This window comes from Ursus americanus, chromosome 23 (assembly GCF_024610735.1).
Source record: "Ursus americanus isolate L20-20 chromosome 23, mUrsAme1.1.p, whole genome shotgun sequence".
In the NCBI taxonomy this organism is placed as follows: Eukaryota; Metazoa; Chordata; class Mammalia; order Carnivora; family Ursidae; genus Ursus; species Ursus americanus.
The window spans coordinates 214,187-233,881 of record NC_142149.1 but is presented as its reverse complement, the minus strand read 5'-3'; the positions used below and the strand labels follow the sequence as shown (position 1 = coordinate 233,881).

Genomic DNA, 19,695 nt, shown 5'->3' with positions numbered 1-19,695 from the left:
TTCTGTTGGGTGCAGGGCGGCAGGAGCGGCGCGAAAGGCACAAGATCGGAGAGGAAGAAATAAAACTGCCGTCTGTGCAGATGACATGACTGTCTGTCTAGGAAGTCCTCAGGGATCTGCCCCGAAACGCGGAGCTCCAAGGGAGTTCTGCAGGAGCAGCACATAAAAATGACCCTATTTCTTTACCCCAACAATGAACAAGTGAACGTAGAAATTAAGGCTGCAGTGTCTGTTTGCACCTGCTTCAAAGAAAGGGGCATGTCGGCAAGAACCTGAGAGCACATGTGCATGACAGTGGCGCCCTGAGAAGCACACGGTGCTGACGAAAGACGCCAGGAACAGCTACGTACGCGGAAGCCACGCTCCTCGAGCTTCCTGACACACTTTTGTTTAGGCGCTGCCACGACACCCTCTTCTAGGCAGGAGATTCCTGAACCTCGAAGGCCGAGGCCACAGCACACCGTCCAGGCAGGCGTGTGCTAACTGGTGGGTGCTGCGAGCAGGGCATCCCACGCGCAGGCCGAGGGGTGAGGCCCCTCATGTGCTGGCAACACTCAGAGGCGAGGGCATCGCTGAGAAGCTGCAGGGGACGTGGGCCTGGCTGGCGTGTGAGAAAGTGCGCAAGGGCCCGCAGGGGTGGGGGGCCGACATTGCCGTGGACACGCTGGCTTTTGCTCTCTGGTCTGTTTGGTTGACTGCTGCACCCGCCCCCACCACCACCAGGCACATGAATGGACGAGCTCCGGCAGCCTGAGAGCTGCTCCTAGTGACAAACACTCGAAGCTCTAAACGCGGCAAGCCGCCTGCGTCCCAGGGGCCAACAAGTCAAAATGCAACCCAGCAAAGAGGCTTCAGAAGCCTTCTTCACGCAAAACACTTTATTCTGATGTATCGTCAGTACCGTCTTCACCGCAGACCGCAACCATCTTCTCCCGACCAGGCGCCCGCTCCCCTGACGTGCTCACCAGGAAAGGCCTGCCAAAGAAAAGGCGATCCAGAGAGCTGGGGAGGGCTTGCCACAGCCCCCTGCCCAGAGGCCCCCTGCGCTGGGTGACCAGAGGCAGCACTGTCAGGAGCAGGGACGATCAAAATCACGGCCAATAAGATGTTCCACACGAAGGCGCATGCCGAACGCCGTCGTGAAGAAACCCAACGAGCTGCGTGTTTAAGGGGGCGTCTACAAGAGAAGGGCCCTGGAACCTTCTAAAACGTCAAAAGGTTTGAACAGACATTTCACAAAAGAAATGAACGGCCATTAAACACGTGAAAGGCGCTCAACATCACCAGTCACCAGAGAAATGCAAATCAAAGCTGCAACGAGACACACTCTGCCCTGTTCAATAGTTAAGACCGAGACCAACAGCGTCCTCGTCGGCGAGAAGGTGGAGCGGCCGCGGCCTCCACCCAGACACAGAGCGGCCTCTGTGTTCAGAACGTTCTCTTCGGGAGAAGCACACCTCTACCTGTGACCAGTCAACTCCACCCTTTGGGATCTTCCCAAGAGAAACGGAAATACACACCCACAGAAGGACTCACATAAGAACGTCTGTGGTGCTTCCACTAAAATAACCCAGACAGGAAACTGCCCAAATGCCAATAAACAGCACTGTGCAGAAACAAATCGTGGCAAATTCACACATAGATAATAAAAAAAGAACAAGCCACCGACACAGAGAACACCACGGAGAACCGCGGGGTGCAAAGCTGCACACCAGAGGGCACCCGGTGTGATCTCACCTGCAGATCTGAGACCTGGGTGTGCCGGCTGGCGGAAGCGCCGCGGACGTTCCGAGCGCCAGAAATGCTCGGTATCTTGACTGTGGCTACACAGTCGTCAGAACTCACCAAACTGCTCACTTTGTATATAACTTCCACACTGAAATCTTGGATTTCACTGTATGTAAGTTTTACCTCCATTTTTAAAAGCTGATCTATAAATATCTATAACAACAATATGGATGGATCTTAACAACGCCAAGCTTTAAAATATCACACAGCCCGATACTCTTTGTATAAAGATAAAAAAACTGAGATTTTTTTAATTGACTTTTTCAGATCTGTACAAATACCAGAGTTCAGCAGGGTTATGACACGGTGTGTGGCAGGGGGCGGACGTGCCGGGGGAGGTGGTCAGAGGGCTGGGCCGGCTCTAGTCCTAGATGGCAGGTTCACGGGCACTTATACGGTGCCTCCCCCAAGACACAGGTAGAGCGATGGCAGAAAGACCAAACAGACCCCACTCGACACGTGAGCGAGCGTCCTGAACTGAGGCTCATGACTGACTCAGTTTTCTGCCCGAGATCCTGAGGTCCACATTGAAAAAGATGAAGAAATCAGACCGGAAGCTAGGAAAGGTGACAACACCTGAGTCACAACATTCAGTACTTAGGGACAACCACGCAGGCCCCAGAAGAGAAGGAACCGTCTTAACCCTCAGGCGAGAAAGCAGAAAGAAAGGCTGAAAAGTAATGAGTGAGCATTAGAAATGAACCAAACCCACAAAGATCAGAAACTAAACAAACAGAGCAAAGGTGCCACAGGCAGCGGTCAGACAAGGGCGCGGCCCCACACCCAAGGGCAGCACAGGTGCGCGGCCTGTCTCTGTCCTTTACTGAGGACGCCAACCCACCTCCTGGAAGATGGGGCATCCTCCTGGTGGTCCCCTTGGCCGTCCCCGCATGGGCCATGGGCCCAGTCTCCCTCCCGGGTGGTCCCCTGGTGAACCCTTGGGCCTGCAGCCCCTGCCAGGCGCTGTGGCCATTCAGGACAGCCTGCTCCGTGGTGGCTAATGGGGCTCCCGATGCAGAGACCACGCTGCCACGGTCCCAAGGGAAGCGGGTGCAGACAGAGGCTCTCTGCTGTGGTGGCACCTGGCAGGGGTGCCCCTTGGAAGGGACGCTCTCGGAAAATCAGGGCCCCCAGACGAAGCCCTGTTCTAAGCCCTCCTTTCCACAGACGCCATATCTGCTCACCTCAAGGGGCCTGGAACTCCAGTCCCTGTCATGATGCACATAGTAAAGGCTACCTTCTTCAAAAGCGAGACTTTTTGTTTGCTTATCTTACTGCATCCCATGGCCAGGAACTACCAGGTCCTAAAAGAACCAGAGGCGCCTGCCCATCTGTGCCCCCAACCCCCTCGCAGGCAGATGTGCCCATCAGCCCCCAGGAAGGTGGACGGACTGTGTGCCACCCCTGCCCTGGTTAGCGAGGTGGTCACGCCAATCCCAGGGCAAAGCTCACCAAAATCTACCTCACTGATTTATTTCGACTAAACCCTGAGAACAATTCACGTTTCTAGAGCGGGGGCAAGTCTTCCTGGTCAGACTTCGGCAACACCATCTTTCTCTGACGCCCACGCCCAGAACGGAGGCACGGCGATGCCCAATCTGGCAACCTTCCTCTCTTGGCAGCATGGGCCACGTGGCTCTGTGCCCCCCCCCCCCGCCTCCCTCCCCACGGTTTCCGGGTCTGACCAGGCCAGGCATCCGACCTGCCCACCATGAAGGACACTTTCAGCGACCTGGTTGTCTACCTTGCCCTCTGCCAGCTCGGTGGCGACTGTGCTGACGGCCATCAGCAGCTTTACTGGGAGCCTCCCTGGTCTGCGGTTCTCGCCATTCTAAACCAGGCTCCACCCGGTCCAACTTGGCCTTCCTCCATTTTCTTTCCTGCCCTCCAGCAAACACAGAGAAAGCCTGGGAGGATACCGGAGAGGAAAGGGCGTCTTCAGCCCTCCTCTCTCCGTCTCCCGAGTCCCACCAGTGTTTACCTGGGGCTGTCACACTGGGAGCTCCCTGAGTACGGCGCTTCAGAAAGAGCAGCGCTAAAGGAGAAACAGAAAATCGCCACCTCCCTTCACCCCCAGGCCGTAGGAAGCACACTGCAGTGTGCTGGGTTTCGCTGTCTGAGGCGGGAAACTGTCTTTGCTCAGGAAAATGTTGGATGGACCATCTGAGAGTGAAAACAGGCCCCGGAGCGGGGTCTGCAAGGAGATGCGGGAACAAGAGGGAGTTTTATCTAAGAAAACAGGCAGAAGAGACAGGAGACGCCAAAGCAGCAGGACAGGCACTGCAGCCCCGGGGTTTGTCTCCAAGAGCAGGGCTGACTAACAGGTAACTTTTCACCACTTGCTCGCACAGGCACACGATCTCCCCAGACCTCCCCATGGACCCAGATCTTGTACAGAAGTTCCTGGTATCAAGAAAAAGGCTGAGCTGACATGAGATGACAAGAAGGTTTGTAGGTGAGCCATGGCTGACCTCGCGAAGGCCAACAGCAGCCGCCCAAGCAATGCCGTGAAGGCGTGGGTGCCCTGCACCCCCAGACCCAGAGGCACTGGAGGGGAGACCACATACAGACAGACATTCTTAAAGCGTGTTTTAAAGTAAGTGAAAGGAATACCCACAGCTGAACACACGCTATCTAAGCAATTATGCTTCTTTTCACCTGCCGTCATCCTTCACCATGTGACTGAAGATGCTTCCTAAACGTTGTAGTCATTCCCGTATACCAACCACACATAAATCATTTTCAGAATTTGAGATCCCTACAAGTGAAGTCTAGGAGTCGAGGGCATGAGCATTTTTTAAGTTCTTGATACAAAATGCATAATTATGCTGCCGACACCCCCAATTCACGGTTTCCAAATATGGAGTATCTGCACTTCAGAAAACCCTCGTGTCTCACTAACGTAACTTGTGTTTCCTTGGTCACAAGCGACCGAAAGGTATGTTAGAGCCCACCTGCAGTCGGCTGTTCTGCCCTCCCCACTCCTGTCCTTCCGTCCTTCCCGACACACCCACCACCAGCCCTTCTCTGTGCTTTCTTGTCACTCATGGGCACTATTTCATCGAAGGGTGATCTTCATGTAAGTGTCTGTCCACGTCTTCCCAGTTTATGTGATTCTGCTGTGCAATTCTGCATTTTTATATTATCCTATTTATTAAAAATTAATGAACTCATTAAGTGCTACGGCAATTTAACAGCAAGAGCTCATGAGCCTTAACTTTTAAGTCTGATTATTATATATTAGAATAATGTTTTTCAAAAACCACACTAAAATGTCAGGTTATTTAATTATGCAATCACTACATATACACACACTTTAAAGAAAACAAAAAGTTACTTACTGAATCCAAAAAGCAAAGGTACGATCCCGAGCTCTGTGCTATTGCTTGATTTTTAGAATATCCAACTGTTTGAAAAGAAGAAAGAGAAAAGCTCTTCTGTAATTCAATTTTCAGCAGTCTTCTCTTTCCTAGAACTTAGGGTAATGGTGCCACAAGGGAGCTAAGAACGGTGCACACTACCAGGTGAAACACGAGGTCAGCTTTAGACGGAGCGAAAAGGAAGCAAACGGAAAACAGTGCTCCATCTTTAGGGGCTGAGACGGAAAGAGCCCACCCGGGACCAGCGTATTAAGGAGGGATTGCTCACTGGAGGAAAACAGGTTCAGCAACCATCTACTGAGTATAACACTAAGCTAAGCCATGCGGCATATTGGAAAAGTGTCCCTGAATGGAAGTGCTTGAGTAGTGCTGGCGGGAATGCTGGTAAGTCAAGATATGGTTACCTGGGGAGGGGGTAACAGGTGTGTGTGATCGGTTGGTAAAAGCTCATTGAACTGGACACCGAGCAGTTGTCTGAGCACATCTCTCGGTGGCAGCTACAGCACTGCCAGTGTTCACCATGTCTGAACACTCACGTACCCTGTGACCCGGCGGCTCCCTCGCCAGGTGCAGACCCCACAGAACAGCCCTGCACGTTCACCAAGATGTGACGGTCCTCAACGTAGAATGGAAAAGCTGAGAACATACCACGGTGAGAATGAACCACACACATGGGTGCTATCCACACGGTGTTCAAGGGCAGCAAATTCATCTGGAATCGGGTGGTTGCCTTGGGAAGTGGGCAGGGACCGGAAGGGACACAGGGGGCCCCTGGGGTTGGAGATGTCAGCTCTTCATCGGGGCGCCGGTTACACGGCCGGCTCAGTTTGAGAACGTTAACTGAGCTGGCATTTAGGGTAAGTGCACTTTTTTGTATGGATGCTATGTTTTAATAATGTTTTAAAAACACTCTGCCTTCAAAGAGATTACAACTGAGTTGGAAAAAGTTAAATGATGACCTCTGGCTCTGTGCCAAATGAACGGTGCTGGGAGAAGCACCAGGAGGCTTATGAAGAGAAGGGGGTGAAGGGGGCCTGGGGCCGCTAGAACTTGATAAAGAGCAGACGCCAGAGCACACCCAGCAGTGTGGGGAGCGGCAGCCACGGGGCCAGGTCGGAGGGCAGGCCCAGCCCAGTAAGCCTTCTGAGGAAGGCGCGGCCGCAGAAATTAACACTGAGGCCGCTGAGTCTGGGCGCTGAGGCCGGGGGCAGGTTACAGGAGGTATTTAGAGAGGCCGAGGGGACCTCAAGGGGCACAAGATACACTCTCCCTAGAAAAGCGGTTACCAACACCTGAATCGAGTTAGCCGGCCAGTTACAGATTTGGGGCCACGGAGCAAAGTCACACAAAGTGAAACAGATGTGTGCAGACATAAAGCAATAAATCCCTCCAGTAGTCACGCTCAGGCGACCTGAAGAACGTCTCGGTGGTGCCAGGGACACAGTACCACGTTGCCTTGGGCCACGCTGGAGCCCTCCCTGGTTTTCCACGCCAAGGACAGCGCCTCTCTGAGGCAGGGAGAGAAGGCTGCTGCTCCAGCCAACTCCAGCACCACTACCAGTCCCGCTGGGACAGAGGAACAGGAGCTCGCCCTGGCCTAGGTCACCCAGGCTGCGACCCAGAGCAGTGCCCTTGTGGAGGCTGTTTTCACGCAAGGTAGCAGCTCAGTCTCTAGCATTAATCCCAGAGTTTAGCCAACCCAAATCAGTTAGCAGAGCGGTCCCAGGTCTCCAAGAACCACAGGTGTAACAGGCAAGGTGAGGGCCCGGGGATGGATCGGCGGCCGCGCGGACACAGCTCTAGCTAGAGCTCCGGCATTACCACCAGGCATGGCAGGCCCAGGGAACGGCCTCACGGGAGCAAAACCAAAGCGCAAGGGGCGCCTGGGTGGCACAGCGGTTAAGCGTCTGCCTTCGGCTCAGGGCGTGATCCCGGCGTTATGGGATCGAGCCCCACATCAGGCTCCTCCGCTGTGGGCCTGCTTCTTCCTCTCCCACTCCCCCTGCTTGTGTTCCCTCTCTCGCTGGCTTCTCTCTGTCAAATAAATAAACAAAATCTTTAAAACAAAAACAAAAACAAAAAACCCAAAGCGCTGCACGAAGAAGACGAAAATGGGAAGAGACAGTCCACAATCACATTTAAATGGGCAGGAGCTCTGTTTGAAAAGCTGCTTAGTAGAGTCAGGTTTCAGAAGGGGAAAAACTGAACCAGAATTTGGATAATGGAAGGAAAACGTGTCTCACTAAGGAAGCTGGAAGTTCCTCACAATGAGTCCTATGTTTGGCAAAGACAAGGAATTTGCTTTAATATTACTGCCTTGAAGAAAGTCAAATGTTCGTGCCAGGGCCTGATGTCTAGGGAGGCTGTCCCTTTGTGACGGAGCCGGTTGTCACGGTCACAGCAGGAAAAACGCAGCCAGCCTCACTCCTGGAGAGAAGAGGAAAGAACTGTGTTGTGTTTTCATTTCAGCAAGTGACTGCATTTTCAAGAAATGTTTTGCTCTGTTACGATATGAAATAATAAGAAATGAAGAAATAACTCAGCACTCCTGAAAAAGGAAACACTGGATTTACGTCACCCAATGGTTGACATAACCTTTCCTACATCACGAAACATCACTGTAGGAAAATACGCTCCTCTGGACGTCGTCAAGTTAACTCCATTCCATAACTGTAACAGAGGGGCCCTGGATTCACCTTGCCCCCTTCAAAATGACAGCACGATGGCTTCATTTCCTCACACAATGACAACTGACTCTCTTGTTATGACAAAATGCATACGAATGTGATACGACTCGAGTCGTATCTCACCTACGAAGAGTATTTTACGAAAAACAGACTTGTGTTTAGAATGGAGATTAGACAAGCAAAGACACACCATCACCAAAATGCCCCCGACTTCCTTCATCAGCTACAGAAGATGCAAAACATCTTAACTGAAGAATATTTTAAAACGACATTCAAACTAGTTTCAGAAACTACCATTTGTTGACACATATCTCAGAATCAAGTTGAAACAGATGTTCTACAATAACTGACTTCTCTCAAGTTTTCTATTTCAATGAAAACAAGAAGTAATTTGGGAAAAAACGGAGTGTCTTCCAGATGCATGACGTAACGGTGAAGATCAAGATGCCAAGAAAGCGGCAGCTACCGAGCGGCTCTAGCGCCCACGCCTTCTCAACAACGGGCACGGGCACCTGCTGCCCGCAAAGGAAACCGAGGCACAGAGAGGTGGAGGGTGGGGCCCGCGGCCTGGTCCTCTGCCCCAGGAAGCAGGGCCACCGAGAGGCAATGCCAAAGACTGTGGTCTTTCAATATAAACTTAGAAAAAGCTTTCTTTTAAGTGACCAACTATTTCTAGTTTTAAATTTTATCTAAAATGTTTACACTCTGCCGCTCTCCTAAGTAGGACACGGGGTGCTGTTTGTGAGGGACGTGGTGTGGGGTCGGGGGCACTCTCTGCGAGAGAAGTGTCTGTTTCATTCTGTGAACTCAACTGCTTAACTCACCTCCACCAACACCCGCCCTCTCCTTGGCCCAGGAACATAAAGACAGACTCAGTGCTGGCAGGAAGCTGCAGGAGCTGAAGGCAAGAGTGCTGGGAGGACAAGCATCTGGGCCACCGCCACGGAGCAGCGCACTGCTTTGTGGGGAGCCAGTGTTCAGACAGTGTGCTGTTCGAGGGTGGACCCCCAGGAGCTCAGGAAGAGACAGCCTGGGCTCATTTGCCCTCTGTGAACCCTGAGTAAACCAGCGAGTCCTCCAGGGCCACCAGCACCTGCCCCATAGGACCAGGCGCAAACTCAAGTGAGGTCATGCTGGGGGCACGCTCGCGAGAATCAGAAGTGAGGCCAGGGGAGCCACCTGACCACCAAAACTGGCAGAAAAGAGCAGAGAGAGGAAACAGGATGAAGGGACTTTGGGGGCAAGAAGCATCTGGGAAGAGTGGGTGTCTGTCCTGCTCACACCTCTCCCACGAGCCCTGCTGAAGCATAAACCCTACCCCACGCCCTGACCCACCACCTGCTCACCCTGAAAGGAAAGTCACACGCCAGTCTGAACAGGACTCACAGCAGAGCCAACAGAGCCCTGGCTCTACAGCAGGGGACCCAGAGGGATCCCAAACCTCCACCCTGCCCACCCTTGAAATGGGATGAGAGCTACAAGACTCCCTGAGGACCGCGCCCATGATGGTGTGGGACCGACGCCACGCCACTCCTGAGGCTATTTTAAAGCAGTGGTTCCGGGGTGCCTGGGTGGCTCAGCGGTTAAGCGTCTGCCTTCTGCTCAGGTCATGATCCGAGGGTTCTGGGATCCAGCCCCGAATCAGGCTCCCCGCTCATCAGGAAGCCTGCTTCTCCCTCTCACACTCCCCCTGCTTGTGCTCTCTCTCGCTGTCTCTGTCAAACAAATAAATAAAATCTTCAAAAAAATAAATAAAGCAGTGGTTCTCAACTGTGGATGCACCCAGCATCTCTCAGGAGGCATCCACAATCCAGTGCAGAGGCTGCACCCAAACTGACTACTCAAGAGTATCTTAGGGTGGGACTCGGGCTCAGGCATCAGGACTCCCAAAACTTCACAGGCACTTCTAACATGCAACCAAAGTTGAGGCCCGCTATTTAAAGAAGGACAGACTCCTACAGCCTGGAGGGGCCTGTCCACCAGCTCCAGCCTCACCATCTGGCCTACCTCCTCCTTCAACCCAGCAGTGTATGCAGGCATGCCAAGTCTTACACAAAAACTTTGAGTGAAGCTAAAGGAAGCCCAATATATTACAACAAAAGCTAAGAATGCAAGCTAATCATTCAGTATAAAAACAGAGGGTGCGTGAAAAGCAAGTACACCCTGACCCAGGATTATAAAATTTCAAAACTCAAAACATAAAGAGAAAAATCTTAAAAACTTTCAAAAAAGAAACCTTTGAAGAGTCAGACTGACATAAAATTTCTTATCAAAACCAGAGGACACCAGAAGATAACAAGGCAATCCTTCAAAATTCTAGGGGAAATGATTTTGAACCTAGAGTTCTATACCCAGCCAAACTGTCAGTTGAGCCTAAGTACAAAAGGAAGACATTTTCATATATGTAAAAACTCAAAATATTTTACCATCTACATACCAGATATAGAAAATGTACTTTAGGGAGTACTCCAGCAACACAAAAAAGGAACATGTAAAATGAAAACTAAGTAAAGGAAAAAGAGAAGGGGAAAAACCCTACCAACAGCAGGTATGTAGAAAGTAAAACAGAATAAGGCAGAAGGTCTTTAAAGGCCCCACAGATCCTGACAGCTGGGAGCTCCCAGGCACAGCACGGAGCCGGAAGCAGAGGGCTTCAGTTCTCTGAGTCTAACCCACCCCGCGGTCTGCAGTGAGCAGCAACTGTCAGGACCAACTTAACAGTAAAGCACGTAAAACAATGAGTTATTGAACCGAGTGTGGAGATTATGCACCCTGACAATAAGACTGTGTTATAACAAACAAAAGCCCTGCAGGGAAATGAGAAGTGCGGTGCAGGACACTTCAGTGGCCAAACATTTCCTCGTTCACAGTGAGTACTAACCGACACTATGTGAATAAAACCAACTAAGAACCAAAAAACACTGGTTGTGTCTAGGGTGTGGTGCTTCTGTGTTTCACTGGAGACCATTCTGTCTGAATTTCTTGTTATCACATGCTGGCATTCCAAAAAATCGTCATTACTCAAAGCAGACATTTGTGAGAATGAGTAAATGCTTTTTTTCTGTCACGTACACAGGCTGTAGGGCTGGTTTATACGGGAGTTTGAGACAAAGGCCGCTGAGCTGCTACGCACGATTACTGCTTACAAGACGCTCCATCAGCAAGTCCCTGAGCCAGACGCCAACCAAGCACCAAAAAGCTACAGATCAATTTTCCGTATGTCCATAGATACAAAAATCCTAAAGGAAACTCAGTAATTGTACTGTATAAAAATACTATCATGTCCTTGCTGATAGTTCTAACACTGCTAATTGTTAAGAAAAATACTAGAATAACTTACTATGATAAATATGTTAGGAGAAAAAAAATAAGCAATCACCTTAACAGGCACCTAAGAGATATTTAATAAAATTCTATACTGATCCCTCATTTCCTGAAGGCTTACTAAGTTAGGAATCACAGCTTAACTCAAGAAAGGCATCTGTCAGAAAGCAATAGTCGGGGCGCCTGGGGGGCGCAGTCGTTGAGCGTCTGCCTTCGGCTCAGGCTGTGATCCCGGCGTTCTGGGATGGAGCCCCACGTCAGGCTCCTCCACTATGAGCCTGCTTCTTCCTCTCCCACTCCCCCTGCTTGTGTTCCCTCTCTCGCTGGCTGTCTCTATCTCTGTCGAATAAATAAATAAAATCTTAAAAAAAAAAAAAAAGGGAAGCAATAGTAAATATCAGACTTAACATTGAAACACTAGGAACATTCCCTCTATGTCAGGAACAATACAAGGATTCCACAATAATAGGATTCCACAGTGTTCTAGACTTCTTATCCCAATAAAAAATATGAAAAGTAAAGTATAAATTAGAAAAAAGAAACAGAACAATAATGGGGGTGCCCGGGTGGCTCAGTTGTTAAGCGTCTGCCTTCGGCTCAGGTCATGATCCCAGAGTCCTGGGATTGAGCCCTGTATCGGGCTCCCTGCTCAGCGGGGAGCCTGCTTCTCCCTCTCCCACTCCCCCTGCTCCTGCTTTCTCTCTTGCTGCCTCTCTCTCAGTCAAATACATAAATAAAATCTTAAAAAAACAAAACAAAACATGTATTGAGGATTAGACTGCTTACATACACTGAGATAACATAAGAAACTGAGTTGGATAAGACAGTGCACGAACAAACCAGTAGTCCACCCCACCCGCCTAGTGCCAGCACCAGAAGTGCCTGTGAAACAGAAGAAAACCCTAAGTCTCTGAACACCTGATTTAAAAACTACAGGCACCTCTACAGGAGACAGGAGGAGGCTGTACCCTGGCATGGAAGGAAACCCAAACACCACAGTCCAGGGACTCACTTGGGAAGAACTTCGGGGTTCTGTTCTTTTCTCCAGCCACCACTGTTCAGGTGAGCCGACTGCCCATCCCCCCCGCCATTACTGCGAAACAGAAGAACATCAGGTTCAAGAGGCACCATCAGGGTGGGGAGGGGCTGTTCCCACAAACAGAGAAGACCAGCTGTCTCAGGCCTTCTCCTTCTCTTCTCCACACCCACTCTGAAAAGGGAAGGAACCTCATGGAGCAAAGGAAGATGGAAAGGGAGAAAGAAGGGAGCAAGGAAAGCAAGAGAGAGAGCAGGAGAGCAGAAGCCGTACGGGAAGGTTACCTGAGGGGCAAGCTCACCTGTCCGGGAGGGGGCTGGGGGCAGCAGACAGGGGCTAAAGGAACGGCTGTGCACCTTGTGATGACATTTCTTCATCACAGGGGCCACTGGCCCACACACAACTGTGCCAGATGCAGACACGCAAATGGTGAAGGAACTCATCACCACAAGAAACGTGGAAAGTCCTTCGGGCAGAAGGAAAAGACAGCAAAGGAAATTCTGGATCTAGACAAAGAGCCGTGGAAATAGTAACTATATGGGTGAACGTGTGATTCTCCTTCTCACTGCGTATGTCTCTTTAAAGTTAACACTGGTGTCCTGTGGGGTTTACAGTGCAGGTAAAGTAAAGTGCAGGACAATAGTAGCAGAGAGAGCAGAGGGGAGAAATGCACAAATACCGTTGTAAGACCCTCACACTACACGTGAAGATACAGGTGGACATCTGAAAGGCTGAACTCAGTAAACTGAAGACGTAAGCTATAACCCCAAATCAACCACTAAAATAGCAGAACAGAGAATTATAGCTACTAAGCTGATAGGAGACAAAATAGAACCATCAAGAACGTGACTGGAGTTAGGCTTCCAGAATGACAGTACGCAGAGCCCCACAGACTGGCTCAACGGCCTAAACAGAAACCGGTGGACATCATAAAAAAAATGACCACCATTTATAATCTCGAAAAATGGCCCCAAGGATATACAGCAGTTGAAGAAATATTTGCTGAAGAAAATGACTAAAACTCAGTAAGAACAGTGAGAGTCTGTGGTACTTGAACCAAGACCTGCTCCACCCCTCCTCAAGGAGCAATCCCCTCCCCCTTCCCCAGCTGGAGGCTGGGGTACCCACACTGTCCCGGGAGCCACAGGACATCAGCACTTCTCATCCTGACTGCAGGCACCTGGTGCTGAGGCTGAGGCCCAGGCACGTGACATTGAAAAGTAGGGCTCCCTTCTTCACCCAGCCCCCACCCTGGCACGGGCACCGTCTACCTTGGCTGTGGTATCACCAAGAATACTGGGACCCCCAATGCCCTTGCCCTGGTTCGTGGGGAAGGGTTCCTGCCCACTCCCCATGCCCTTTGCGATAGGGTGTGGAGAAGTCTATGTGCAAGGGCACCGTCAAGCTCTGGAGAGAGGCAGCTGGTAGACGGGATGGGAGACATGGCAGTCAAGGCCACAGGGCAGTGGGGTGACATATTCAAAGCACTCAAAGAGAAAAGCTGTTAACCAAGAACCCTATATCCAGAAAAGCTATCTTTCAAAAATAAGGAGAAATTAAGACATTCCCAGATAAACAAAAACTGAGTGACTTTCTAGCTAGCAGATCTGCCTTACAAAGAATACTAAAGGAAGTTCTTTAGGCTAAAAAGATTGACCTCAAGGAACTCCAGGGAGTACTTCAAATCCATTACAAAAACAAAAACAAGAACAAAAAACAACAAAGGTAATTATCAATTATAAAAGACAATATAAATATATATCTCTCCTTCCCTCTTTTAACTGATTTAAAAAACAATTGTATAAAACAATATGTAAGTAATGTACGGTTAGGTCTGTAACATACAGAAATTCTTTATCTGGCAACATAATCCTTCAAAAATGAAGGAGAAATTAAGACATTCCCAGATAAACAAGGGCTGAGGGAGCTCTTACTAGTAGGCCGGCCCTTGCAAGAAATGCTAACGGGCTGTAACGAAAGTGCGCTGGACGAGAACCTGAAGCCACACAAAGGAGTCAAAGATGCTAATAAAGTTTCCTACACAGATAAATAGAGAAGCCAGTATTGTTCTATTTTTACTTTGAATTTTTTCCTATCTGACTTAAAAGACAAATGCATTGAGCAATGATTATAAATCTATGTCAACAGCTGCACGATATTGATGTAAACCGTGACGACAACCTACAGTGGGAGGTACAGAACTGTGTGGGACAGGGCTTTATACACTACTGAAGCTAAACTGGTGTTAATTCAAACTAGGTTGTTACAACCTAGTAATCTCCGCAGTAAGCTCTAAGAAAATAACTTACAAATACACATGATAGGAAACGCACACTAGAAATAATTAAGCACAAAAGAAAGCACTAACGGAGGGCTATGGAAAAAAAAAGATGTAAGACGTACAGATAAAAACAACAAGATGGTAAAAGGCCTTCTTTGTCACTAATGACTTTAAACGTAAATGGATTAAATGCTCCAATTAAAAGGCAAAGACCGGGAGAATGGATTTTGAAAACACACGATCCACTTAAATACTGTCTGTAAGTGATTCACCTTAGATCCAAAGGCAGACAGGAGTTAAAAGTGAAAGGATGGAAAAATATATTCCATTCAACTAGTAACCCAAAGAGTACTGGAGTGGTTGGTTATTCTGAGACCAGGCAAAATAAACCCTAAATCAAAAGTGCTACTAAAAACAAAGAACGTTCTATATTGATAAAAGGGTCAATCAAGAAGACACAACAATTATAAAACTATAGACATCTAACAAGAGAGCCCCAAAATAAGTGAAGCAAAAACTGACAGAATGAAAGAGAGAAAAAGATAGTTTTGGGGCGCCTGGGTGACTCAGTCGGTTAAGTGTCTGCCTTTGGCTCAGGTCATGTTCTCAGGGTCCTGGGATGGGGTCCTGCATCCGGCTCCCTGCTCAGCGGGGAGCCTGCTTGTCCCTCTGTCTCTCCCTCTGCCCCTCCCCGCTACTCATGCTCTCTCTCTCTCCACTCTCTCAAACAAATAAAACCTTTAAGAAAAACAAACAAAAAACAACAAAAAAGAAACCTTCCAACAAAAAACCTTCCAACCAGATGGCTTCACTGATGAATTCTACCAAACATTTAGAGAATCACACCAATCCTTCCCACTCTTCCAAAAAAACAGAAAAGGAGGACACACCTAACTCACTCTGTGAGGCCAGCATCACTGTTCCATAGCCAAAGGCATCACAGGAAAGGAAAACCACACACCAACATCCCTTACAAATATATATGCAGAAATCTCCACAACAGACAAATTTATACATGAAACTTCGATTAGTGGTGGTGCAGGGCTGGCGGGTGCAGGGTATGGAACACCAGGTCCCTGTCTCAAGTGATGACAATGTTCTCAAACCGATGTGGGGTGGCTGCACAGATCTGTGAATACATTAAAAACCACAGGACTCTATACTTTGATGGGTGAACTGTGTAGGACACGAATAAAGCTGTTACAGTAAACATAACTAGTGTAGAGACCAGGTCAAAGGTGAAGAGTGTCGGATTCGATGTGCTGTGTACAAGACTCTACCAGGAGGCACTACCCGTTAAAGGAGGTACCCTTCAACAAATGGGTTACCGGTTTAAACAGATGGAAGACATACATTATGTTAACACTAGCCAAACAAAGCCAGAACAATGTAGACTTCAGAGCAAAGAAAATCAGCAAGATCAAGAGGGTTATTTCACAATGATGAAGGGTCAATTCTTCATAAAAACCCTAAGTGATAACAGAGTTTCAAAATATTGTTAACCCAAACTGACAAAACTACAGAGAGGAACAGACAACTGTACAGAGTTAGAGATTTCAATGCCCTCTTTCAATAACTGACAGAACAAGCAGACCCCAAATCAGCAACATGGCAGATTTAAACCAGACTGTCCTCAGCTTGAGCTGATTCACGTTTTTAGAAAACTCCATCCAACACCATCAGCTACACGACCTTCTCAAGGGCACACAGAACATCTGCCAAGACAGGCCACGCATTCAAGACCAACAAAGCATGCTCTCTTACACAGAGGAGTTACATTAGAAATCCATAACAGAATAAATCTGGAAACCCTCTCGAGTATTTGGAAACTAAATAACATACTTCAAAACAATCCATAAATAAGAAAAAATTTTCCAAAGAAAATTAGAAGGTGTTTTGAAACTGAATGAAAATGAAAAGAACAGATCAATGTTGCTAAAGTGATAGCGAGAGGGGACTTCATATCACAAAATGCCCTTATTAGAAAAGAAGAAAGGTCTCAAATCAATGACTTTAGTTCCACCTTGAGAATTAGGAAAAGAACAGGGGTGCCTGGGTGGCTCAGTCAGTTGAGCAACAGACTCTTAAGTTTCAGCTCAGGTCCTGATCTCAGGGTCATTGGGGCTCTGGGCTCAGTGGGGACTCTGCTTGAGATTCTCTCCTCCTCTGCCCACCCCCCCCCCCCCGTCTCCAGCCTGTCCCCCCCCCACTTGAATATGCTCACACGTGTGCAGCTCCCTCTAAAATAAAAAAATAAATAAGATCTTTAAAAAAAAAATTAGGAAAAGAATAGATTAAACCCAAAGTAAGCAGAAGAAAGAAAATACAGATCAGAGTGGAAATAGAAACCAGACAAAATAGAAAAAAGAAAAACAGTATAGAAAATCAATGAAACCAAAACTAGTTCTTAGTAAGACTTTTTAAAAACTGGACAAAAATCTAATGTCACAAGAAAAGAATTTTAAGAAGTAGACGTGACTAATACTAAGATCAATCACACTAAAAATAAAAACACCCAACAGGTTTTTCTTAGGTTGAATAAATATAAAGTACGCGTGGTGGTCTCATACAAATCGTTACCAAAGAATAAGCAATTTCGGTGTCCTGGATTTTTAATAAGTGATAAACTTCATTATTCAGGATACTTTTCACCAGGATTTGAAAATGAAATTATTATGAAAGTTAATAAAAGAAAACCTTATTTGGAGCAGAGTCAGGAGGCCGCCAAGGGAAGCTCTGCGCCCAGCACTGATTATCAATTACAGACCCAACAGGAAGAGAGGCACCTTACAGGTGGGTACCGCTTTACTAACCCAGCTCCTGGACGGAAGGTTTCCCGCTGCCCCAGCAACAGCCCAGCCAATGGGAGGCGGCCACAGCCCAGCCAATGACAAGCCACCATACTTCCAGCTCCCAGTTTTCTCCAATAGACTTTCTGTTTACAACAGCCTTCCCGCCCCCCCCCCCCCCCCCCCCCGCCAAAAGCCGCCTCCTCTCTTACTCTCCCGACCTGCCTGTGGTTCTGGTAGAACTTGCGTGTCCTGGGGTGGGATTCTTTCCTAATGCCTGAGCACCCCCCCTTTCCTGGTAAAATAGTTGGCAGTGTTCCTTTTAAGGTTAACGGTGTTTCGGTACCCAAGTCACAAGAAACCGTTCCTTACAGCTAAACAATGAACCAAACAGGGTCACTAACCTCCTTGGGGTGAAGCAGAATCGTGCCCTCCAATGACGACGGGGATGCCAGAACCTTCCAGCTTCACCTTCCATTTGTCAATGATAGCCGCAGACTTATCCTGAAAGCACGAGGACATTGGCGGTTCAGGAAACTTGCTCACAACGGTCGGCTGTGAGTCATGCTAGGGCTCAGGCACCAACGGGGAGTTCCCAAATACCTTACTGGCATCATTGAAAACCGAGAGCTCCATGGCGCCTTCGAAGTCCTGCTGCAAAACAGACTCCAAGCACTCATCCAACCACAGCTCTGCGTTGTGGACCGGGAGGATGACGGACTGCAAGTCAAGAGGAACGGGTTCGCATCCACACCGTGCAAGCGAACGCCTTTTCCTCCGCTCCCGTTTCCTCCCCCATCACCACTGGGCACGACCCCGGGCTCCTCTCCGAAGGCCGAGCCTGACTCACAGAAGAGCCTGGAGCAAGGCTTGCAGAGAAGGAACGTGCCCCCAGAACAGAAGGTGCCCATTCCTTCTCTCCAAGCGCGTAAGTTCTTGCGCTCCGCAAGATGTATTGTCTCAGATTTCCCTGAATTGGTCTCCTGGATACTTTCGAAAAGCAAACGAGAATCTGAAAGGCACCAAAAATTTTCCCAGTTCGAAGTGTTTTCCAGTCACTGGTCGGAAACGTCATTTTCGTTGAAACAAGCATCTGTGTATCTTCCAACCCACTCATGAAAATAACCTATTGGTCCTTTTCTCGGTGGAATAAGCACTTTCGGTAAACTATGAAGTTAGGGAAACTGCAACACAACTCTTTTTAAGTCCCTGGACACGTGCTTTAACCGAGCATGGGGTGGGCGCTGGGAAAAGGCGGGTGGCCTCCATCTCCCCTCTGTCCTCTGCTCTCCTTATTTGGGAGTTCGCCGCGCGCCTTCTCTCCTATAGCCCGGGTAAAACAAAAATGTCTAAAGCGTATGGAGTAAAACCAGGGAAACCTGACAGCCAACAAAAGGACCGATCCCAGGAATTGTCTTAATTCCGTCCCTCACCACGTCAAGCAATTACAGAATACCCAGATAGAAACCCTTGAGACGACACCCTACTGGGGGTGGACAAATGCCTCGACAAGAAAACAGAAGCATCCATCATCCCGGTGTGTACAGTACAGATGCAGACACGCACGCGTGGCGCCTACATGCACGTACGTGTGTGTGTATTCGAGAGCGGGCAGGATGATAAAAATACCGAATACGGTTTCGAAAGCTCATAGATTCAATCAAGTTCTTTATTCTAGGATCTGATTCAACAGTGATAACCCTTCTCGAATTTATGTTACCAAAAAAGTGGCTACCTATTTATTTTAAAGGAAACATTATTCTTTAAAAGAAAAGAAAAAGAATTTTTTACTGTTCTCAAGATCTACAACATAATAAAACATAACGCGAATCTCCGCCCCAGGTGGGCCTTGATTAACTTCCTGGGCTGCAGGTTGCTTCGGGCCAAGACCCTCCCACGCACGCCCCCGTGCAGTGCTGACCCGCCGCGGCGAGAGCGGGGGGAGGGCAAGGGAGGAGGGGCGGAGGCGGCCCCCGCGGCCCCGGCACCTACCACGTGGGGCGCGGCGGCGGCGGCGGCGGGGTCCCCGCTGGCCCGCATGGCCACGCGCTCCTCCAGCCACCCCGCCCTTTGAGCCCGTGGCGCTCCACCGCCCACGTCGGCCTGCGGCGCGTGCGCGGGCGGCCAGCCGAGGCCGGGGCTCATCCGATTGGCGCGGAGAGCCATCGATCGGCGGGGAGTGGAGAGGAGCGGCCTAGAGAGGCCGGAAGCCCGTGCCTGGGGCGGGGGAGGGGGCGGGCCTGAGGGGGCGGACCCGGGAGACGGGCGGGGAGGGGAGGAGTCGGGCGGGTGGGACCGGGGGGGGGTGGGGGGGGGGGCAGAAGAGGATAGAGCGCACGGAGAGGGGCGGGCTCCCCGAGGAGGAGTGGCAGGGGTGGGCCCGGGGAGGGATAGGGGAAGGGCGGGGGGG

General features: G+C 49.4%; 1 protein-coding gene across 15 annotated transcripts in view; it reads right to left on the bottom strand.

The window, feature by feature from the left end:
- QTGAL (queuosine-tRNA galactosyltransferase) overlaps positions 1 to 19,408 on the bottom strand; it is a 132,220-nt gene extending 112,812 nt beyond the window's left edge. For 11 of the 15 annotated variants that reach the window (XR_015721206.1, XR_015721205.1, XR_015721207.1 and 8 more), the window contains exons 1-4: positions 19,278 to 19,408; positions 17,889 to 18,005; positions 17,690 to 17,789; positions 5,130 to 5,194 (exon numbers count right to left, since the gene is read on the bottom strand). Coding sequence is in view for 8 of the 15 variants with exons in the window: in XM_087853959.1 (XP_087710085.1) it covers positions 5,130 to 5,194; positions 17,690 to 17,789; positions 17,889 to 18,005; positions 19,278 to 19,325 (330 nt within the window). In the remaining 7 variants the exon portion in view is untranslated. Of the gene's footprint in view, positions 1 to 5,129; positions 5,195 to 17,689; positions 17,790 to 17,888; positions 18,006 to 19,277 lie in introns of those variants that run through there. The other 4 variants (XM_087853956.1, XM_087853954.1, XM_087853962.1 and 1 more) reach the window with 4 other exon arrangements.
- Between the last annotated feature and the right edge of the window lie 287 nt (positions 19,409 to 19,695).